General features: G+C 39.9%; 1 protein-coding gene across 5 annotated transcripts in view; it reads left to right on the forward strand.

Annotated features, from left to right (window-relative positions):
• dlg3 (discs, large homolog 3 (Drosophila)) overlaps window positions 1–25,277 on the forward strand; it is a 546,829-nt gene that overhangs the window by 35,452 nt on the left and 486,100 nt on the right. For 4 of the 5 annotated variants that reach the window (XM_087992017.1, XM_087992016.1, XM_087992019.1 and 1 more), the window contains exon 1: window positions 5,023–5,150. In XM_087992017.1, the coding sequence (XP_087848143.1) occupies window positions 5,057–5,150 (94 nt within the window). In that variant the 5' untranslated portion in view covers window positions 5,023–5,056. Of the gene's footprint in view, window positions 1–5,018; window positions 5,151–25,277 lie in introns of those variants that run through there. The other variant, XM_043704756.2, reaches the window with a different exon arrangement.

Here is a 25,277-nt window from a genome sequence, read left to right on the forward strand (position 1 = left end):
GATATTATGATAAGATTCAACACCTCGATGGTTTTAAAAATTTGAATTTTTGGTACATCTTTATTGGGGGTTTTATTAGACTAGTATTATAGAAAGGAAAGTAAAAGATAGGATAGAGGAAGGAGTTGTAAATAGTTGTTAGTTAATTATTCTCTGTTATACTTTAAGAAATAAAGTTGTTAATGTTTACTTTAAACAGTTCTTGGCCTCTTTAACTTACACAGATTACTGCATGGGATAAATCTTTTCTGTGTTGCTGTTTTAAATTAAGCAGGAGGGTTTACCCCTTGACGTAACACAGCTGCCTATCAAGAAACTCACCTCATCTGTGTCAAAAGTATAAAAGATAGAGCAAGATGCTCCCAACATTGTGATAAACCTCATTGGACTTCTCATCCAATTCTGCCTCAAAGCCTTGCCATATCTAGGTCACTGAGACCCCTATAAGATTCCATCCTGAGATTTGGATGCCCTTGTTTAGCCCCCATACAGCAATACAAAATTTGCTTCAGTTTTAGCTGGAGACCCTATTGCAACATTGTATTAATTGCATATTTTTCATGCCATTGTGATATTTGCACAATGTTAACCATCCCATTGCTGGAGTCATTTCCATCTGTAAGCTTGAACCACTCATTGCGCCAATGCAGCTAGCATCAGCTCCAGTATTAAAGCTAGTTCCTTTGTAGGAAAAAGGTGACTGAAGGCTGAAATCACAGTACCCAAATTCTCTGAGATGAACTAAAATCCCAGAGGATTTCAAGTTATTCAAACAGTGAATATGGTTATGTTTTTAGATCATGAAATTGTGGATGCAAAAAAAGGTGCCATAAAAATCAAACATATTGTAGAAAATGAAGGGCTAGGTAGAATAAATTCTCTGGCTGCCTAAATCTGACCAGAAGAATCCTGCAAATTTATGATTAAACATTACAAGGTAAGCTCAAAGTGAGAGTAAGTTTTAGAATGAGTAATTGGCAAAACCCGATAATTTTGTCAGTAGGCGTAGACCGAAAGCAAAAGAATGCAACTTTAAATCCAGTGCTCTCAGAACCCATTATGGAGTTGACTATTGTCTATACACTCATGGTTGATGTTCCAGAGACATCTACAAGAGAAATTGAAGGAAAACTGTGTAGAGACTGGTGTTGCTGAGTGATGTGGGTGCATAACCATTTTTTTGCTCAGAGAAAATATTTAGTGTCTGGAATAATTCTTGATGAGATAGCTAGGACACATAAGCAACCGTAGACTCTTTACTAACCATGAAGATATCTGGCAAATTTAGACATGTGCAAGGCCTGAAGACTTAGGAGGCACTAGGACAAAAGTTTACAGGAGGTTCAGTAACAAGAATATGGGAGAAATACAGACCAGTTTGCCCAACATCAGTAGTATGGAAAATACTGGAATCTATTATAAAGGATGTGATAACAGGACTCTTGGAAATATGAACAGTATTACACAAAGTCAGCATGGATTTTTGAAAGGGAAATAATGCTTGACAAACCTAATGGAGATTTGTGAGGAGATAAGTAGTAGAGAGATGAGGATGAATCCATGGATATGGGGTACAGGGTATTTGGACATAGGATCAACAATGATCATGTTGAAAAGTGGAAGTGGACTGATGGCTCAAATGTGTAGATTAGAGTGGTGCTGGAAAAGTACAGCAGGTCAGGCAGCATCCGAGGAGCTGGAAAATTGATGTTTCGGGCAAAAGCCCCAAAGGAGCCTTCCACATCCATCAATATTTCACCCTAAAGGAGCCTTCCACATCCATCAATGTTTCACCCCAAAGGAGCCATCCACATCCATCAATGTTTCGCCATTGCAAAACCTACGCCCACACCTCCTCCCTCACCTCCACCCAAGGCCCCAAAGGAGCCTTCCACATACATCAAGGTTTCACCCCACATCATCCGCCAACATTTCTGCCACCTCCAAATGGACCCCACCACCAGAGATATATTTCCCTCCCCACCCCTTTCCCCTTTCCACAAAGACCATTCCCTCCGTGGCTACCTGGTCAGGTCCTCACACCCCAACAACCCACCCTCCCGTCCTGGCACCTTCCCCTGCCACTGGAGGAATTGCAAAACCTGCGCCCACACCTCCTCCCTCAACTCCATCCAAGGCCCCAAAGGAGCCTTCCACATCCATCAAAGTTTCACCGAATGCCTCATCCTCAGCCTCAGAACACTTCAACCCCAGGGCATCAATGTGGACTTCAACAATTTCCTCATTTCCCCTTCCCCCACCGTAGTCCAGTTCCAAACTTGCAGCTCAGCACCATCCTCATGATCTGTCCTACCTGCCTATCTCCCTTCCCACCTATCCGCTCCACCCTCTCCTCTGACCTATCACCTTCATCCCCACTTCTATCCACCCATTGTACTCTTTGCTACCTTCTTCCCAGCAGCCCCCCCCCCCTCCTCAATTTATCTGTGCTGTTTACCTTTACCCTTTGTCTGGTCAGAAAGTGTGAACCTTAAAATTTTACAGCTGCAAAATAGTTACAAGCGTACAGCAATTATCAGGTCTTAATGCAATGCTTCTGTCTTTCTGTTATCTTTAAGTATGTCTTTTATGAATAATGTTACCTTATTCCTTGTCTAAGACACCAGCTAGCCTAAGCTGAATTCCTGATGAAGGGCTTTTGCCCGAAATGTCGATTTTCCTGCACGATGTGTGCTGCCTGATCTGCTGTGCTTTTCCAGCACCACTCTAATCCAGACTCTGATTTCCAGCATCTGCAGTCCTCACTTTTGCCCTGATGGACCAAATGGCATACTCCTGCTTGTATTTCATAATTCCAAGTCTGATTGGGCAGCACTTTTAACTATAAAAGCACATCGTTTGGAGGCAAGGATAGGCAAGGTCTGAAGCTCATCCATGAACCAAGCACATCCTGTATTCAATGTTATAATCCTACGAGAAGTAGACAATATCATAAAGGCCTTAGTACATATTTTCTTCTTAACGAAAAACCAGTTGGATCAATAAACATCTATTGACCATGCAGGCGGATTATTTGATTACTGAGTATGAAACTCTCCTATTCATCTTTGGGATTGCTAACGTGCACACATGCTTATTCAGTAAGTTGTTTACTGTTGAGAGAGAGACCATTACCCTTCTGAAATGATCTGTTTAAAGCTACTTAGAAAGGCACATTCTCAACTCAACGATTACTCATTAAGATGTAACATTATAACTATGACGTCAGGTAAAAGCCTGGCAGTTAGATGGCTATGTCAAAGAGAAAAGACTGCTGAACCCTGGAAAGAGACAGGACCAAACACTTGCCTTCCAGATTGACGAAGTGTGTGCAAACGTAGAGGATGTCTACCACATTGATCTGATGTACTTTGGTCATCATGTTGACCAGTTATTGAAGGTTTGAGGGACATGTTCAGGAACAAACCAGATGTGCAGTTTTTATGCCAAATATTCAATTCCTTCCACCAAAGAATTTGCATTTGTAATGAGAAAGAGAGTTTGGAATAAATGGACATTGCCATTGGCTAAAGTAGAAATTTACCAATGGAGGACTGTGTCATTTCCCATGCTTTCTGCTGGCGTCTGCTGACAAAACACCATTTAGCATTCCAGACCGAATCTGTCTGCTGGCTGGGTCACAGCCATGGCAGATTAGAGAGAGGAAGTTGCATTACAAATTGCATAGGACTTGCAGATACCTACTGTGGAGGTCCCACTTAAGTTCTGTGCAATTATGGCATTATTTATTACCAAGATACTCCATTATACAGAACTGTTATCATTGAATTGTGTTGTGAATAGATTTGAGCTTTTATAAAATAGTCAAGAATCTCTTACAACAGACAGGTTAGCTCTGTCATGAAGAATTACGCACATTCTAATTGAATCAGTTTCAAATATGAAAACTATTTATGTGAAATGACAGGGCATCTTCAGTCAGAGACAGTATTCAAATAGGCAAACATTTTTCCCCTGGCAATTGTTTCTGCATGTCATTATAATGGTTTTGAATGTAACCTATTATGTTTATTTTCTGATTTACATCCTAAGTATATGGTGTCACTATTCCCATATCTTTCCTGATATAACCTGATATAAGACTGGTGTTCTGGCCCAAAAAAACAGAAAAAAATACCAGGTCAGTTAGTATCTGAAAAGAGTTAAATGTTTCAAGTGCGGATTTTTTTCCCAGAGTTACAGGTTACGTGACAAGTAAATGGTACATAACAATACAGATTCAGGATATTTTTCTATGGATATCTATGCTGGTCCTTTTCTCTACTTCAGTCATCTGGTCAAATTCCACTTTTTTGCTTAGTCTCCAAACCTGCTAATGTTCCTTTATAAAGCAATTGGCTAATTTTCCCCAAAATAATTGAGGTTCAAATATCTCACTCACATTCTAGTATGTCTAAGGATTTTTTCTTGTTCTCTGGTTTATTTACTTTTGTAGTGATCTCATATTTTATTGTTCTTACTGTTGTCTCAATGATCAGCAGAAATAGTAATTTTTTTTACCAGATAATTCTGAAGACCTCACGTATTATTCCTCAATTGCCTCAGTTCCAACTTGAACTGATCTAAGTTTAAATTTCTTTATCCTAGTTATGCAACAAAATACTTTTGCCTGAAATGATAACTATTTTTTCTTTTCCTGGGACTATCAAACTTAAAACAAAATTTCCTCAAACCATTTATTTCTCAACGCAGCATACACAGGTTCCTTATGAAGAATATAAAGTAGTTTAAGGTTACTGCTATGGATATTACTATTCTGTTAATAAGGATTGCTGTAAATATGTTCTGTTTAATAAAAAGGCCTTCACAGTTTGAATGATAAAATTAGATTTTGCCATGGTAAATAGTTGCAGAAAGTGTTTAATTTATTATGGAATATGTTGTTCCAGATTGTCTGAGTGATTAATTTCTCACTATTTTACCATCACCTAATGTCCTGTGAATGTACTGGATAAATGAAACTACCTAGAGCATCCTGTTTCTGCTTTTTTTTGTAGATACTGAGCGTGCAGTGCAATTACTTGCAAAGTATGGCATGAACCTTCCAGAACTAGAGGCAGAACAGCTCCGAGTGGCGATCGAGAAAGTCACAAACATTTTAAAAAGTGACTTGTTCCAAGCACTGTTAGGTAATTCTTATTATGATATGTTAAATTAGATTTAACTAATAGTTTGAACTTTCTGACCAGCACAGCAATTCACGTATTTTCAGGAATTAAATCAGATAAAAGTTTCTGAGTAGAAGGTGTTTCTTGGGAACAGTGAGGTGTCTTAGTGGCCGACACACTGTCTGCAGCATGTATGCGCACTTTTGGTGTGAGTTTCATCTGATGACATGTTGATGAGGATATTAGTGTGTTTTAGAAGAAGACAAGACATGTTGTCAATCAGTGTTAATGCTGAACATGCACTCTGCAGCAGCAAATACCCAACAACATCTAACTACCTACCTACTTACCCCACTATCCCACCAGCTCTATTTAAAACACAGCATGTACTTTCAGATAGGTTGTTCTTCAGCAAGAGTCAAAAAGCTCTTCATTAGCGTATGCTCGAAACGCCAATTCTCCTGCTCCTTGGATACTGCCTGACCAGCTGTGCTTTTCCAGCACCACACTTTTCGACTCTGATCTCCAGCATCTGCAGTCCTCACTTTTTCCCTGTTCTTCAGCAAATTCAACAATGATCTTCCCTCTATCATAAGGTCTGACATAGAGATATTTGCTGATGATTGCAATATATTTGGCACCATTTACAACTCTTCAGATATTGTGCCAACCTATATCCATATGCAACAACACCTGGCAATGTCCAGGCTGTGGAAAGTAATATTTATGTCACATGGGTGCCAGGCAATGGCCAGCTATAAAAGTCAAGTGAGGATCTAACCATTTGTCCTTTGACATTCAACAGAATTACCATTGCTGAATTCCCTTCCTTTCAATATTCTGAGGGTTACCATTAACCAGAGATTGAAGTGGGCAGTCAAATCTTTTTTCTGAACTTCTAACTGTTCAATACCTTAGCAGTGTAAAATAATTTAATGGCAAGCACTCAATTAGGAATCTCCAAAATAAATGTTGCCATCTTGCATATTGTCTCTTCAAATCTATTCTATCGTCTTCTAAAAAATATAAATCTTATTTTCTAAAATTTATTGAAGATTCTTCCTACTTTCTAACATTTATTGAAATCTGAAAATGCCTCATTTACGTGTACAGATTATCTTTCTTAAATGTGCTGTCCATAAAAGTTTTAGTCAAACTTGTAAACCTTCCTTGGTGTCCAGTTGGCAAGGTTCTAGCTGTGACAATACTTTATGCCTGATCTTGCTTTTTAAAACTGAAAATGTGTTGCTGGAAAAGCGCAGCAGGTCAGGCAGCATCCAAGGAGCAGGAGAATTGACGTTTCGGGCATGAGCCCTTCTTCAGGAAAGAAACTTCAATTCTCCTGCTCCTTGGATGCTGCCTGACGTGCTGCGCTTTTCCAGCAACACATTTTCAGCTCTGATCTCCAGCATCTGCAGTCCTTGCTTTTTAAAGGAAGAGTCAGACCCAAGGCTATACCTTGCTTTTCTATTGGTAAAAATATAACTTATGTCCACACGTCTATTGATCATAGACTCAGCTTCATAGAACCTCAGTGTGAAGTCATATCCAAACACTTTTCATTTGGTTTCAGCTGTTCTTCTCCAAAGTGACTCCACTTTATAATTTCTGTCCGAAGAGAATACTTAGTTCTAATTTTGGCCTTTAGGCAACCTTCCTCTGCTACCACTGTCAATCTAGATCCAAGCCAGTTGGTGAGATAAAAACCAAGACACCTTTCTTTGTGGTTAGAGTTTATTAACTACTCAACATTACAGCTCCTTCCACACTTACCAGTCCCATCAGTTCCCATGTTATACATATCCAGTCAACTAATTAATCAATTAATACCAGTCGTGGTCTATCTACTTGTTATAATGTCAATAATCACTCTGAGTATTTTGTAGCAATTCCCACACCCAAGTCTAAACTGGAATTTATGTGCAAGGTGTGTATATGTCACTCAGAATTTCTTTGCTGAAATCTGTCACCTGCAGCAACTTCACCTCAGGGTTGTGGCTATATTGTTATTGACCATAAAGATAATTGTCATAACTGACTTTTATGTATCTAGCTCCCTCCCAGCTAGTGCTGGAGATAACTGCAGCATCTTAAATTGACCACTCAATGCTGCATAAGGGAGGACACTGAGATTCTCTGTTAAAAGAGAGTTGACTATATTTCATGCTGTCTTGGTAGCAGCAGACAGAATAACATTTGGTTTCATTAGGGCTGCAAAGTCGCTTCTAGTGCAGGGTGCCGTAGAGTGCGTGCACATTGCTTTCTGAGTTCAGGATGTCCATTCTGAGATAAACTGCAACAAATTAAAAGGTGGTTTCGAGAAAACAAGATCTATCCACTGACCATGCAGTGGATATCTCCAGTGTGCAAATCATACATGTGAGGGTAACATGGATAGAGTGGAAGTCATACTGCCATATGCAATGTGATAGATCAGAATTAGTTGAATTGGACTGGTTTTGTAACCAGCCTTATAACGTGACACTAGAGTCTCAGATGTACAGCACGGAAACAGACACTTCAGTCCAACTCATCCATGCCTACCAGATATCCTAACCTAATCTGATCCCATTTGCCAGCACTTTGCCCATATCCCTCTAAATCATTCCTATTCATATACCCATCCAAATGCCTTTTAAATGTTGTAATTGTACCAGCCTCTACCACTTCCTCTGGCAGCTCATTCCATACACACACTACCCTCTGTGTGAAAATATTACCCCTGAGGTCCCTTTTAAATCTTCCCCTCTCACTGGAAACCTATGCCCTTTAGTTCTAGAATCCCCCACCCCAGGGAAAAGACTTTGTCTATTTATCCCACCCGTATCCTTCATGATTTTATAAACCTCTATAAGGTCAACCCTCAGCCTCCAATGCTCCAGGGAAAACAGCACCACCCTACTCAACCTCTCCCCGTAGCTCAAATCCTCCAACCCTGGCAACATTCTTGTAAATCTTTTCTGAACCCTTTCAAGTTTCACAACATCCTTCTGATAGGAGGGAGACTACAATTGCATGCAATATTCCAACAGTGGCCTAACCAATGTCCTGTACAGCCGCAACATGACCTCCCAACTCTTGTACTCAATACTCTGACCAATAAAGGAAAGCATACCAAACACCTTCTTCACTATCCTATCTACCAGTGATTCCACTTTCAAAGAACTATAAACCTGCACTCCAAGGTCTCTTTGTTCAGCAACATTCTCTAGGACCTTACCATTAAGTGTATAACAATGGGTGGCACAGTGGTTAGCACTGCTGCCTCACAGCGCCAGAGACCTGGGTTCAATTCCTGCTTCGGGCAACTGCCTGTGTGGAGTTTGCACATTCTCCTCATGTATGCGTGGGTTTCCTCCGGGTGCTCTGGTTTCCTCCCACAGTCCAAAGATTTGCAGGTGAGGTGAATTGGCCATGTTAAATTGCCCGTAGTGTTAGGTGAAGGGGGTAAATGTAGGGGAATGGGTCTGGGAGGGTTGGTGTGGACTTGTTGGGCCAAAGGGCCTGTTTCCACACAGTAAGTAATCTAATCAACTCCTCTTCTGATTTGCCTTTACAAATGCAGTACCTCACATTTATCTAAATTAAACTCCATCTGCCATTCCTCAGCCCACTGGCCCACCTGATCAATATCCTGTTGTACTCTGAGATAACCTTCTTTGCTGTCCACTACACCTCCAATTTTAGTGTCATCTGCAAACTTACTAACTAGACCTCCTATGTTCACATCCAAATCATTTATATAAATGACAAAATGCAATGCACCCAGCACTGACCCTTGTGGTGCACTACTGGGCTCAGGCCTCCGGTTTGAAAATCAACCCTCTACCACCACCCTCTGTCTTCTACCATTGAGCCAGTTCTGTATCCAAATAGCTAGTTCCCCCTGTATTCCATGCGTTTTAACCTTGCTAATCAGTCTACCATGAGGATCCTTGTTGAACACCTTAGTGAAGTCCATATAGATCACGTCCACTGCTCTGCCCTCATCAATCCTGTTCGTTACTTCAAAAAACTCAATCAATTTCATGAGACTTGATTTCCCATATATACGGCCATGTTGACTATCCCCAATCAGCCCTTGCCTTTCCAAATGTATGTAAATCCTGTTTGTCAGGTTTCACTCCAACAACTTGCCCACCACCGATGTTAGGCTCACCAGTCTATAGTTCCCTGGCTTTTTCTTACCATCTTTCTTAAATAGTGTATCCACATTAGCCAATATCTAGTCTTCCGGCACCTCACCTGTGACTACCGATGATCTAACTATCTGAGCAAGGTGCCCAGCAATCACTTCCCTAGCTTTTCACAGAGTTCAAGGGTACACCTGGTCAGGTCCTGGGGATTTATTCACCTTTATACATTTTATGACATCCAGCACCACCTCTGTAATATGGATATTTTTCAAGATATCGCCATCTATTTGCCCACATTCTGTATCTTCCATGTTCTTCTCGACTGTAAACACTGATGCAAAATACTCATTTAGTATTTCCTCCATCTGTGGTTCCACACATAGGCTGCTTTGCTGATCTTTGAGGGGTCCTGTTGTCTTCCTAGTTAACTTTTTGTCCTTAATTCATTTATAAAATCACTTTAGATGCTCCTTAACCCTGTTTGCCAAAGCTATCTCATGTCCCCTTTTTCCCCTCCTGATTTCCCGCTTAAGTATATTCCTTCCTCGTTTATGCTCTTTTAAGAGACCCGATCTCTCCTGTCCATACCTGACATATGCTTCGTTTTTCTTGAGCAAAACCTCATTCAGCATTCCCTACACCTACCAGCCTTTCCTTTCACCCTAACAGGAACATACCGTCTCTGGACTCTCGTTATCTCATTTTTGAAGGCTTCCCATTTTCCAGTCATCCCTTACCTGTGAACATCTGTATTCAATCAACATTTGAAAGTTCTTGCCTGACGCCATCAAAATTGGCCTTTCTCCAATTTAGAACTTTAACTTTTAGATCCGGTCCATCCTTTTACATCACCAGTTTAAAACTAATAGAATTAGTTCTCCCCCACTGAAAGCTCAGTCACTTGCCCTGCCTTATTTCCCGAGAGTAGAACAGGCTTTGCACCTTTTCTAGTAGGTATATCCACGTACTGAATCAGAATTTGTTTTTGTACACACCTAACAAATTCCTCTCCATCTAAGCCATTAGCACTATGGTAGTCCCAGTCAATGTTTGGAAAGTTAAAATCCCCTACCATTACCATCCTATTATTCTTACAGATAACTGAGACCTCCTTACAAATTTGTTTCTCAATTTCCCGCTGACTATTAGGTGGTCTATAGTACAATGCAAGTAAGGTGATCATCCCTTTCTTATTTCTCAGTTCCACCCAAATAACTTCCCTGGATGTATTCCCAGGAATATCCTCTGTAAGTATAGCCGTAATGTTATCCCTTATCAAACACACTACTCTCCCTCCTCTCTTGCTCCCCTTTCTATCCTTCCTATAATATTTGTATTCTGGAACATTAAGCTGCCAGTCTTGTCCATCCCTGAGCTATGTCTCTGTAATTTCTGTGATATCCCAGTCCCATGTTCCCAACCATACCCTGAGTTCATCTGCCTTCCCTGTTAGGCCTCTTGCGTCAAAATAAACGCAGTTTAATTTATCACCTTGTTCTCTGCTTTGTTCCTGCCTGCCCTGACTTTTGACTTGCTCCTTTTCCCAATTGTATCAGTTTCAGACTGATCGCTTTCCTCAATATTTCCCTGTGTCCTAACCACTCCTCCCCCACCCAACCTTCCTAGTTTAACTCTTCCTGAGCAGCTCTAGCAAATCTCCCTGCCAGTATATTAGTCCCCTTCTAATTCAGGTGCAATCTGTCCTTCATATACAGGCCACTGCTTTTTCAGAAGAGATTCCAATAATCCAAAAATGTGAACTCTTCTACCCTGCACCTTCTCCTCAGCCACGCATTCATCTACCCTATCCTCATATTCCTACCCTCACTGGCCAATAGTACTGGGAGTAATTCCTTGAGGATCTCCTTTTGAAATTCCATACTGAAGTAAATATTCTATGGGGACCTCAGGTTCTGGCCATGTTTTCATGGCAGTCAAAGGAAATGCGATAAGAACATTCTGAAGGCTTCACATAAGAGTTTCATATTGGCTTTGAGTCCTGGTGAAAAGTTCACTCAGAATCGTTCCACCTGATAAAATCAAATAAAAGAAAGGTACACCATCCTTCAAAATCAAGTAAGAAAATATGCAAAGAGAGGATGTTCTGAACCAGCAACTTGCCCAGGACTAGTCCTGTTTGTGCAGATCAGCCTTAGCAGTCATCTCGTTACTGACCAAACCCTACCAAATTCTCCAGTTGAGGAGCATGGTCGTCTTTGCCTTGAAGAATGTACAAGATAGAGCATTACAAAAAGATGGTTCCATCAGCTGGGCCCCTCTATAGTATTTGACAAACTGGTTGTCAAGATTCTTGGTGGTCTATGGTATACTGTGCAACTTTTTTCCATCATTAGGTTAGAGCTCTTGTCACCAACTATACAGTGAGTAGCTGATCAGCAGCAGGAGGAGGAAGAGAAAAACGAAACAAGGCTTTTAGACATGGTTGCATGTAATCAAATCATTTGACTGTGACATCGACAAACATAATCTCAAATCTGTCTTTGTCAAGCCAGATATTTAAATCCAGCCATACCATGTTCCAAGACAAGCAATCACCTTTGTGCATTACTTTAGTGCCCGCGTTCCATGTGCCTTTTCTAGTCTGAGGGTTCCAATTCAACTTTCTGGAACAGGAACCATTGAATTGCATTGGACATTGTGTGTCAGAGGTTGGAAACTGGAGGTCCGGTCATGTGAATAATAAGGAGCAGAAAGTGGCAGGGCAAGCTGTGCACTCTTTATTCGATATGCTTAATATTTATTGTCTTTTACCATCAAAATTGATATTAAAATTAATCACTGCACGTTTCTGTGCATTAAATTTCATCTGCTATTTATCTGGCTAGTGCACCAACCTTTTGGATTTCTACACAAACTTGCTCACAGTTCACAAAACATACAAGTTTTATAAAGTCCACAAATTTTGAATTGTCTCCTTACCAAGGTCAAGGTCATTATAGTCTGCTCAGACTTGTGATAAATATTAAACATCCCTTAAGTTGGAAGAACACACAGTAAGCAGCACTCTCTATTTCCATTAACTCAGAACAATTTGTATCCGTGTTACACGGAGAACTAGCCATTTGGATACAGAACTAGCTCAAAGGTAGAAGACAGAGGGTGGTGGTGGAGGGTTGATTTTCAGACTGGAGGCCTGTGCCCAGTGGAATGCCACAAGGATCGGTGGGGATCCACTACTTTGCATCATTTATGTAAATGATTTGGATGTGAGCTTAAGAGGTAGAGTTAGTAAGTTTGCAGACGACACCAAAATTGGAGGTGTAGTGGACAGTGAAGAAGGTTACCTCAGATTACAATGGGATCTTGATCAGATGGACCAATGGGCTGAGAGTGGCAGATGGTGTTTAATTTAGATAAATGTGAGGTGCTGCATTTTGGGAAAGCAAATTTTAGCAGGACTTATACACTTAATGGGAAGATCCTAGGAAGTGTTGCTGAACAAAGAGACCTTGGAGTGCAGGTTCATAGCTCCTTGAAAGTGGAGTCACGATAGATAGAATAATGAAGGCGGCATTTGGTATGCTTTCTTTTTATGGTCAGAGTATTGAGTACAGGAGTTGGGAGGTCATGTTGCAGCTATACAGGACATTGGTTAGGCCACTGTTGGAACATTGCATGTAATTCTGGTCTCCTTCCTGTCAAAACTTGAAAGGGTTCAGAACAGATTTACAAGGATGTTGCCAGGGTTGGAGGATTTGAGTTATAGGGAGAGGTTGAATAGGCTAGGGCTGTTTTCCCTGGAGCATTGGAGGCTGAGCGGTGACCTTATAGAGGTTTGTAAAGTCATGAGGGGCATGGATAGGATAAATAGACAAGGTCTTTTTCCTGGGGTGGGGGAGTCCAGAACTAGAGGGCATAGGTTTAGGGTGAGAGAGGAAAGATATAAGAGAGATCTAAGGGGCAACTTTTTCACGCAGAGAGTGGTGGGTATGTGGAATAGGCTGCCAAAGGAAGTGGTGAAGACTATTACAATTGCAATATTTAAGAGGCATCTGGATGGATATATGAATAGGAAGGGTTTGGAGGGATATGGGCCGGGTGCTGGCAGTGGGACTAGATTGGATTGGGATATCTGGTCAGCATGGACCGGTTGGACCATAGGGTCAATTTCCGTACTGTACATCTCTATGACTCTATGATTGTACTATTGTCCCTTTCAATCTGTGAGCTCCAACGTTGCTCACAAGTGCAATGAAATCCATGTTATGACTTTGACTACACTTATTGGAAACCAAAATGGCTTTGTCAGTTGCTGTGACTTTTCTGGAGAAAGAGGATCTATCCTGGAATGAGTTGCAAGCAACTACTAAGATAGTTTAAAAGCATTAGCAAGATATTTGAAATTAGAATAAAAGTAACGGTTAAGGGACCGGACATAATTGAGGCAATAGCACAATATCTGGAATGGAAGAAGAACCCATGTGGAACACAGCTAGAATTCAGATACAGATAAAGTAGATTGAGTTAGAAATAGAAAGGCATATGCTTGAAATTGAATTCAAAGAGAGAGAAAAATCAGGAAGCACGAACTAGAAAAACAAAAGCTTAGGATATAGGCAGCGAAAGAGTGCAGTAATTTGGATGAGAAGGGAAATCCCATTCAGAAGTTAGATTTGACCAAAAATCTTTCTTTTGTCCCTAAATTCAATGAAGAAGAGTCAAAGACTGCTTAGAAAATTTGGCATGTCCATAAAGACCCTCGCCAAATCTTATAGATGCACCATAGAAAGCATATTGTCAGGGTGCACAATGGCCTGGTACAGCAACTGCTGTGCCCAGGACTGTAAGAAACTATAGAAAGTTGTATTCACAACCCAGACCATCATGGAAGCCAACCTCCAGTCCATTGTTGCCATGGAAAGGTCGCCAGCATTCTCAAAGATCCACCCCACCTTGGCAATGTTTTTCTACAACCTCTACCATCGGGGAGAAGGTACAGAAGCCTGAAACATGCACCAGCCGGTTTCGAAACAGGTTCTACCCTACTGTTGTTAGAATATTGAATGGATTCACGAACTCTTAACTTTCGCCCATACCTGTGTTCTTATTTTTGCTGCTGTTTACCTATTATTTACTTATCTATGCTAACTAACGCTGTGATCTGCCTGTATTGCTCGCAAGACAAAGCTTTTCACTGTGCCTCGGTACACGTAACAATAAATTCAATTCAATTCAAATTAATTCCATCCTAATAATGCTCTCTTTCAACCTCTTCTATCAGGCCGAAGATACAGAAGCTTGAACGCACACACACAGAAACACACCAGATTCAAGAATAGCTTCTTCCCTGCTATTATTAGACTGTTGAATGCACCCTTCTAACTTCAAATAATGTTGATCTTGCTAATGTTGATCTTCCTTTGTGCACCTCCTGTGCAGTTGTAACCTTGTATGCCTTGCTCTGTCTAAGCACCCTATGATCTGTATGTCCTTGTTTGCTGCAATCTGCCTGTACTGCTCACAAAACAATGCTTTTCACTGGACCTACATGTTAGGTTCTTTTTTTCCTGAGATCCTTACACACTTGATGCAACTTCAACATGCCAACTTCTGTGAACAACCAAAATTTATTAAGCACAGTATAATATCCAGGGAAGCTCCCTAAGTAAAGGAAACAGTCTTTCCTTTGTAAAAAAAAATCTTTACATCACTGTCAGCAGTGCTCACAAGACAAACCCCAGTCACTTCCTCATAGTCACATGCTACTCAAGACTCAATGCAGTGACCACCTCATCACCAGAAACAGTGTAATGCAAGTCATCCCTTAATGGCCAGATCTGGTGTAAATTGTACTTTTTTTGTAACTTTAGGGGAGTAGTCAAATTCCAGCTGTAATTTTCTTATTGATTTCTGAATAGGGGATGAAAATGTAAATAGCTCTGAATGGTCAGGAAATGGACATGTAAATGGCCCTGAATAATAGGAGATGATAATGTAATTTTCCTACAATCTATCTGTAAGTCAGAGGCATCCCACCCTAGCCTCGGGATATCCAACATGTTTGATCATTTTAAAAAGGACCTAATGTATAATATTAATGTAAAAAACAAAATCTGCCGTATTATGTAGTCCACAAAACACATTGTATAAAGATCCGTATTCAAATAAAGTGAAACGATTACTTTGATATTTTCTGAACCAGTATTTTAACAGATCAAAATATTTAAATATCAAACATTTTCAGTATGGCGTAATTTATATTGAAACTTCCTTTGTCGAGTCAAGTATTAGTACAACCTTAATTTCACCATTTCTCGTTTTTTGCACATCCTCTTGATGAAATTACTCTTGGAGAAAACCCTCACAGTGGACCACCTGGCGCTGCAGTCCATGCCACTCCTCTCCCCTAGAAGAAGGACTCACAGAGTCAAGTCCACAGCCCAGAAACTGAGACTTCCACAACAAAAACCCAGACAAAGCTCCCGGTGATACCATGTCGTCCTAAAAGTACTTCTAAGGGGAGGTGTGGGGGATAAAGACAACAACTTTAAGATGTACCCAAATTTTGTTTTGATATTTTACTTTGCAGTTCATAATTTCTAATTTTTCTTTTTTTCATGATCTGGAGCCTCAAACCTCGTGTCTGTAGTTTCTACACCCACTTCAGTGTCCTGACTTTCGTATGCGGGATCTCCCCTCTTAACAACCAGTCTAAGGCAGGGTGATAGAGGCAGACACAGCAGATTTTGATTTTTACACACTGCTCCAGAGCCGCAAACCTCACCACAAGAGGACTCAAAACCCCTTTTACTTGGGGGACTTTAATGCCATTTTACCTAGGGGGCTTTAACCTCCTTTTCCCGGCAGACTTTAACTGAATTCCCAGTAGCTTATGATTCTGAAAGCAAACTCGTTGGCATGCAAATGCATAAGTTACCTCAGAGATTCCGTCACCACAGAGTCCTAAGGGATGAGGGGTCATCTGAGTGGTAGATTAAGGAGAGAAAAAGGAATCAATCCGTCTTACACAACCGGCACTCAGACGATCAGTTATTCAGTCCATCTCGAAGCTCCGTGTATGTTGGAATCTCACTGCTGCCACCAAATGTTAGGTTCTTTTTCCTGAGGTTCTTCTTACACACTTGATGCAACTGCAACATGCCAACTTCTGTGAACAACCAACATTTTATTAAGCACTATACAATACAAACTTTGGAGAAACCCTGAACACTCTTCGCCATGGTTGCGATCGTGTTCAGGAACGCTCTCTGAACAGAAGAAACAGTCCTTCCTCTATCCAAAATCTTTACATTACAGTAAGTAATGCTCACAAGACAACCCCCAGTCACTCCCTCACAGTCACATGTCACTCAAGACACAATAAAGTGACCACCTCACCTCCAGAAACAGTGTAATGCAAGTCATCCCTAAATGGCCAGATCTGGTGTGAATTGTATTTTTTAACTCCAGGGAGTAGTCAGAATTCCAACTATAACATTCTTATTGATTTCTAAATAGGGAATGGTGATGCAAATGGCTATGAATGGCAAAGAAATAGCCATATAAATGACTGAATGGCCAGGAAATGGCCAAGTAAATGGCTCTGAATAATAGGAGAAGATAATGTAATTTTCTTACAATCTATCCATAATTCAGAGGCATCCCACCCTAGCCCCGGGGCATCCAGTTTCCTGCTGATCAGCAGCGTAAGCTAACTCTTTAATATCACATAGGTACATGTGACTACAATAAATCAAATCAAAGATGTTTTCTCTTGCTTGAGAACATGGCTAGAGGTCCAAGCAACGAAAGATCTTTGGGATTCCTGTGCAATAAAGTGTACTGACCAGTAAAGCAATGAGTGTTTTCTTCTTTTTCAGAAGAACATTCCTCAGATTACGAAACAGCTAAAATTGCAGTACTTGACTTTTTCCTGAAGCTTACCAATTAATGTTTAGGACAGTTATGGTGAAACCTAGTTGAACATTTATTAAATTATCTTTTTAAAATGGCTATTATGGGATCAATGGTTTTGTTCATCGAAGTTAGAGCAAACTTTTAAAAATCTGAGAGAAATTGAGATTATAGAATAATTCAGGAATAGCATTCCATTAACAGATTAGTCTTGTTCAGATGAATATGAGATACTTAAAGTCTAAGAGCAGGAGTTGTTGCAGATGCATATGTTTCACAGAGTCAACTAAGTGTTTGTAAGTTGTCATATGGTTACCAACTTAATAACTGGAGGAATTGACCAAGAATATGGCTTCCAGAAGAAGACAGTATTGGTTTCAATTAACTAAAAGAATAAAATATAGAATAAAAGTGATCATAAATCAATATGTTTTTATGCCATAAAACAAGGCATGTTAAAGCAATTATTAGAAACAGAAGCAATTATTAGAAGCAATTATCAGCTTTTCGTAGAGACCACTCCCTCCGCGACTCCCTTGTCAGATCCACACCCCCCACCGACCCAACCTCCACTCCCGGCACCTTCCCTTGCAACCGCAGGAGGTGCAACACCTGCGCCCACACCTCCCCCCTCACTTCTCTCCAAGGCCCCAAAGGAAACTTCCATATCCGCCACAGATTCACCTGCACCTCCACCCACATCATCTACTGCATCCGCTGCAGCCGGTGTGGCCTCCTCTATATTGGGGAGACAGGCCGCCTACTTGCGGAGCGATTCAGAGAGCACCTCTGGGCCACCCGGACGAACCAACCCAACCACCCTATAGCACAGCATTTCAACTCCCCCTCCCACTCCACCGAGGATATGCAGGTCATTGGACTCATCCACCGCCAAACCACAACAACGCGACGGTCGGAGGAGGAGCATCTTATCTTCCGACTGGGAACCCTCCAACCGCAGGGGATGAACTTGGACTTCACCAGTTTCTTCATCCCCCCTCCCCCCACCTTGTCTCAGCCGAATCCCTCCAGCCCGGCACCGCCTTCCTGACCTGCAGTCTTCTTCTTGACCTCTCCGCCTCCATCCTACTCCGACCTATCACCCTCACCTTGACCTCTTTCCACCTATCACATTTCCAACGCCCCTCCTCCAAGTCCCTCCTCCCTACCTTTTATCTTCTCCTGCTGAACACTCTCTGCTCATTCCTGAAGAAGGGCCTGTGCCCGAAACGTCGAATCTCCTGTTCCCTGGATGCTGCCTGACCTGCTGTGCTGTTCCAGCAATAAAGTTTCAACTTAGAAACAGAATGGTAAGCTGCTACAAGTAATAGGAACACTTAGTGTTGTAATTAAACAAGGTCAGTCAGCTGAATCTCTGAGTTCCTTGATTGGATATGTTAACGTGGTCCAATCAAGGAGCCCTGGCTGACAGATAAAAAGGTGTTAGAGTGGAATTTGAGGTTTGTCCTCATTTTCCCGAAAACTGGTTGAATGGTAGGATTTTGGGCCTGGCTTTGCCCCTCCTCTCCCTTGTAAAGTTGCTGTTTCTTTGTATGCAGCTGTTAATGTTAACTGTTTTGTAAACTGTATTGTTTAATAAAATTTTAAAAAAGGTGTCAGAGATTCTAGTACTCTGAGAGCTGACTCTGAAGTGGTCAGTACTAGAGTCAAGGACTCTTTATATGTAAATAAAGGTGACTTGGCGATGGGATATTGGCCTTTCTGAAATTATTTTGCTTAGAGTCTTCAGCTAAGACAGTACTAACAAATTAAATGGATGTTAAACCAGTTCCACTGGTACAAGAGTCAGGATAAGTCACGTTAGGAAGTGAAGCTTGGAGCAAACACATTGCATCTAAGATTTTTACAGTAGGAATAGATAAGGAAGCCAACAATTATAAGGCGTTTATATTTGAGGGCCAAGAAAGCCTAAAATTATTGTTACCCTGAGAGATACTCATTTGTGAATTGTGTGGGAGACTAAAAGTGTTAAAAAGGCAAGTCAAAGTATACTATGGTGAAGCCATGGATTTTGCTCAAAGAATTAAATGTGACATGTTTGAAATGTGATCAGGAAAACAAATGAAAGGTATTAAAGTATACTGAGATCAAGTGCTGGAATGCAGCACATTTGTATTGAAACACAGAATGTATCTTAACATCCTCAAAAAGGCCAAAAGAGATTTTAATCAGGAAAAGACAAATGATTGACACACAAAAAAGCTATTTTAACCTTTTTGTCAAAATGCTGATTAAGTTTGGAAAATGAATGCTGTATGTACAGTGAATGAAAAGAGTGACACCTGGACTGTCGACTTAATTGAAATTTCCTTTGCAGAGTTAAAGGAGGACATAACAAAAAATGACACAAAGTTATGTAAATGTCATGATTCTTAAATCCTGCAAATTCTGCTTGTTATGTATTCTTACTTCTGTTTGTTTCAATTACGTTTTTAAATTTTTGTAAGTCTGCTATATGTAAAGAACATCAGTGAAACCCGCTGGGTTTTACAATAATTAACAATGGTTATATGATCGCAATTAGGCTAGGTTTTTTTAATCCAGATTTTTATTGAATTCAAGTTTCACCATCTGCCATGGTGGGATTCAAACCCATGACTCCAGGGCATTATTAATTAAATGATAGTAATGGCATAATGATGGTTTCTTTCCTCCAAGAGGAAAGGTGTAATGAAATCCATTGTCAGCATTGTGTAAGAATGTAAAATTCACAGAATACAGAGCTCCAAAGTGGTTAGGTGCCAACATTCAATTCTGCCCACAGTTGTGAAGGGGGTTATTGCAATGGTTCAACTTTACTTCAAAGACAGTTCTGGGGACACGATTTAAGTGGACAGAAATAGGGGAACACCCTGTGTTTGTAATGTGCGTTTTAGCTGTCTTGCTGGCAAGAAGTCAAGAGTAGTTGACTGATTCTATGTAGTCAGGAATCTGAAGATGTACTGGAGAGAAGAGAAAGTGGGAATATCACTGGATCTGTATTGGTGGAGGGCTCTGGGAGGAGCTTGGATGAAACCTGCAAGCATAATACCTAACAGAGTGGGCTTTCTAAAGTCCATATGCAGCAATTGCTTCATACAACTAAGTATAGGAGATCCAACAACAGTAATTGAAATGAAATAGTTACAGGTGAGGTGCCAGAAGACTGGAGGTTTGTTAATGTGGTGCCACTATTTAAGAAAAGTGGTAAGGAAAAGCCAGGGAACTATTGATCGGTAAACCTGACATTGGTGGTGGGCAAGTTGTTGGAGAGAATCCTGAGGGAAATGATTTACATGTATTTGGAAAGGGAAGGACTGCTGTTACTATACATTATACTCATGACTGTTTGACAGAACATACAACTCTGACTCCATCTAAGATAATGTTGCTATGGTCCCAGAGGACCGTAGTGATGCTGTCTCATTACAGAGAAATGATAGTGATGAGTTTAACCTGAGAATCACCATGTCTCAAGTGAAGGGTGGGGTTGAGAACAGGACTTTCATGATACGGAATGGGATCTGAACCTGTGCTGTTGCTGTCATGCTATATTGCAAACTAGCCATCTCGCCAAATGAGCTAACTGATCTCCTTATTGACTCCATGACACACGCAGAATGACTGACGGTGAAGCACATACTTTTGTATTCCATGCCCCTACAACTTTCTGAATAAAGAAACTACCTCTGATATCTGTCCTATATTGATCACCGTCAATGTAAAGCTATGCCCCCTCGTGCTAGCCATCACCATCCGAGGAAAAAGCCTCTCACTATCCACCCCATCTAACTCTCTAATTATCCTGTATATCTCAGTTAAGTCACCTCTCAATCTTCTCTCTAACAAAAACAGCCTCAACTCCCTAAGCCTTTCCTTATAAGACCTTCCCTCCATACCGGGCAACATCCTAGTAAATCTCCTCTGAACATGGACACAAAGATCTCTCTGCTCATCTACACTGCCAAGGATCTTAGCATTAGCCCAGTACCATTTATTCCTGTTGCTCCTTCCAAACTGAATCATCTCACACTTTTCCGCAGTAAACTCCAATCCGCTCAGCCCTGCTCTGCAGCTTCTCTGTGTCCCTCCTGCAACATCTTTCGGCACTAACCACAACTCCAACGATCTTAGTGTCATCTGAAAATGTACTAACCCATCCTTCTATGCTCTCATCCAGGTCATTTATAAAAGTGACAAACAGCAGTGACCCCAAAACAGATCCTTGCAGTACACCACTAGTAACTGAACTCCAGGATGAACATTTCCCATCAACCACCACCCTCTGTCTTCTTTCAGCTAGCCAATTTCTGATCCAAACCACTAAATCACCCTCAATCCCAATATTTTTTGCAATAGCCTATCATGGGGAACCTTATCAAACACCTTACTGAAATCCATATACACCACATCAACTTACCCTCATCCACCTGTTTGGTCACCTTCTCAAAGAACTCAATAAGGTTTGTGAGGCATGACCTACCCTTCACAAAACCATGTTGATGATCCCTAATCAACTTATTCCTCTCAAGATGATTATAAATCCTATCTCTTACAACCTTTTCCAACACTTTACCTACAACTGAAGTAAGGCTCTCTGGTCTGTAATTACCAGGGTTATCTCTACTCCCTTTCTTGAACAAGGGGACAATATTTGCTATCCTCCAGTCTTCTGGTACTATTCCTGTAGTAAATGATGACATAACGATCAAAGCCAAAGTCTCTGCAATCTCCTCCCTGGCTTCCCAGAGAATTCCAGGATAATTACCATCCAGCACAGGGGACTTCATCTATTCATTTTTGAAAAAGTTTCATTTTTATACTTATTTAACTGCCATAGAATTCCTACAATGTGGAAACAGACCATTTGGCCCAATAAGACCACACTGACCCTCTGAAGAGTATCCCACCCAGACACAATCCCCTACCCTATTACTCTACATTTCCCCTGACTAAAGCACCTAACGTACACATAATTCCTTATAAAAACAATAATTGGAATTTATCGTCAACACCTCAAAGACCTTTTAACCAGTTGAAACTCTCAATCTTTATCCTTTCATGAGATGTGGGTGTCATGGTAGGCCATCATTTTATGCTTACCCTTAATTGCAGTTTCCAAATTTCTAATAAGTTTGGAAGTTATGAGTTTAAGCACTTTTTACATGTCCCTTTTAACAATCCTAAAAAGTACCTTCTCTCTCACTTGACCTTCCCCAAAGATGTTTTGGAATAACAATAACAAAAAAGGTGGGAGCAGGAGTAGATCTTATAGCTCATTGAATCTGTTTTGCCATTTAATATGATCATGGCAACCTTGACCTTTATCTCCAGTTTCCTACAAGCTTCTCAAATCCCTTGACAGTTTGAGACTGTAAACATTTGTGTCTCCCAGCCTTCGATGATAGCTATACTAAACATTACCTCACCTCTCCAAAGGTCTCCATAAAGTTCAAACCTGCTCCTACCAGATCTAGTCTGTGCACCTTGTACTTTGTACACCTCAATCACGAAAATCAAAAATGGGTGGAAGCCTGTATGAAATGTGCATATGTGAAAAGTGACCCTGTCCCATTCCCATCCCAATAAAAATGATAGGGGTCATGATTGGAGGCATGTCCTCCAATTTTCAGCCTCCTGTGCCATTTGCACAATAAGGAAGAAGCTGTCTGTTTTATGAAAATAGTATTCTTGGAGGTTATACTTACATTTTAATGAAGGTCACAGATAATGATTTTTGTTTTCAGTAGAAGAAAATAAGTCTTGTAACAAATTCAAATGAATGGCATGTTAGAATGATATGCCATTTAACATTCCTCTGACCATTATTTTTACACTGAGTATTAACTTACTTTATTTTTGTGAAAAGTTACAATAAAACAAATCTGCAGATTTGTATTAAGCACTGTTATTCTTCACATACAGTGCTGAGCCATTCAAAGGATCTATGGCAAATGTAGTATTAATTGTAACATTGGATGGTCAAACTGAAAAAAAAACTTGCATCACAACCACTGAAAGTACCGAAGCATTTTAGATCACCAAAGCATATTTCAAATATAATTAATGTTTTGAAGTATCAAATGCAGCTGATGCTTGCATACAGTAACTATCCACACGCAACAATGTAATAATAGCCAGGTAACCTGTTGTGTTGTTGTTGGGATGATGTACATTGGCCAGGATGTGCTATTTCTGTTTTGTGTCTTAGTCTTTACTGAAAATGTTTGCAGCTTCCTTTTCATTGTGGTGGCTAAACTTGCAGTCAAGCCTGTGCTTGTGTAATTTGCATATACTGTATATATTTCATGTTGAGGTGTCAGTATTACATTGCTGGACTTTTTGTACATGCATTAGGCCTCAAATTTTCCGAAGGTTAACAGGCTTACCAGGTCTTTGAATGCATTTGAGATGAACTTAATTTAATTGTACATATCTAGCCAAAGGCAAAAATAACAGAACAGTTCACACATAAGTCCTTTGAGACACTTTTTCCACCCAAAGAGATTGTTTATGATGAAGATGTCATGAACCATCTGCTTAATATATTTCTTTGTAAACATTGAATATTTAAAGTCAAGTATAGCCAAGTATAGTGATCCATTAGGAAAATAACTGGTTATATGTTATCTCTAATTTTAATTACCAATTGGATTTTATATCACTTTTATTTTTATAAAACTGAATTATGTGCATATTCTAGTATTTGATAACCGTTTACTTGATTGTTCTGTACTACATATAACATAATTCTATAGTACTAGTTGTTTACGTAGATTGCATTGTGCATGTTAATACTAAAATATTATTCTGGAAATGCCACGAGACAAATGGCTTCCTGGCTACTAACCAGTAATTGTAGTATTAGCTCTGTGTGGGTTTCATTAGCAAATATTGCTTGAGGCTGCTTTGTGAATGAATTATGAAGTGAAATCGTGCATATTTAATAATTAAGAGTTATCATTACTAAAATGCCATATAAGGTTGTGGGAGAATGTGCAGGAAAGTTAGCATTTAATATCTGCTTGGGAGTTATCTACCAGCTTAATATAGGAGGAATTTTTTCTCATATCTCTCAAATAACCATTCTGTAAACTCCAAAGAATTTGATGTTGTATCTTGCAGTATGAAATTTAATTCATGCATTCAGCTTGTCCTCATCGGTTTAACTCAAAGTCCTATATGCATCTTTCCGTCTGAAAAAATGAAATTACATGACTGTGCCAAATTTTGGGTTTGATTGTCAGACTAATTCACACACAAATAGAAGTAGTAGACATAGTAAGTCATTTGTTGTTTTGTGCATTCTCACTTGGATAATTGCTTTTCAAGTTCTATCTGTAACTGGAAATGATTGATTGCTGAGTCGTGGCCTAAACTGATTTAGAAAGTAATACAGAATAACATTCCATATCAGTGAAACTGAAACAACATTACTGTGCAAGATAGTCTTGGACAATTCCACTCTAACTTTTACCAAAGCTAACATTAATTTGAAAATGAAGTAATTTAATGATGTCAGTTGATTTGCAGAGTTACTTTTTACTATCTTTAACTCCACCCTAATATCAAATTCAAGCAAATGCATGCATCAAGGTTAACAATACCTCATGTTGTCCGATTAGGAAATAGTAAAATAACCACATTGTTGCAGGATAATAGGAAAGCAGGATGAGTTGCCCTATTTTGCCAAAGAAGTGGAGTTATTTTTCATAGGGTGTCTGAGTAATAAAGATCAATTAATTTGGATTTTGTAAACCTTTTATATATTGAAGGTTTTAAAAATAGCAGGGGTGGAACTAACCTTAAAAAATGATGTAAATATAGAAAAATATATTAAAAATGTTTTTGTTAGATCATTAAAAGTTGCAAAAAGTTCAAAAGTTTTTTAAAGTAGATACAGCAAGTTGGTAGGTCTAGAAGTCTTCATAGGTCCACAAATCTATTTCTGACTGAGGGCAAGAATTTCAGTTAGTTCAATGAAATTCAATGTTTTCCCATTTTGCTTTGATTTAGTACTGATAAAATGTAGTTTTAAATGCAAATTAATCCATAATGAGAGTGATATTCTGAAATTTCATTTTCATTGTGGTGGGTAAAATGATTGACCAAATAGATAACAGTATTTCACTTTTAG

The sequence above is a fragment of the Chiloscyllium plagiosum genome, unplaced genomic scaffold (genome assembly GCF_037043375.1).
Source record: "Chiloscyllium plagiosum isolate Xiang-an unplaced genomic scaffold, Cpla_swu_hap1 HiC_scaffold_11, whole genome shotgun sequence".
NCBI classification, from domain to species: domain Eukaryota; kingdom Metazoa; phylum Chordata; class Chondrichthyes; order Orectolobiformes; family Hemiscylliidae; genus Chiloscyllium; species Chiloscyllium plagiosum.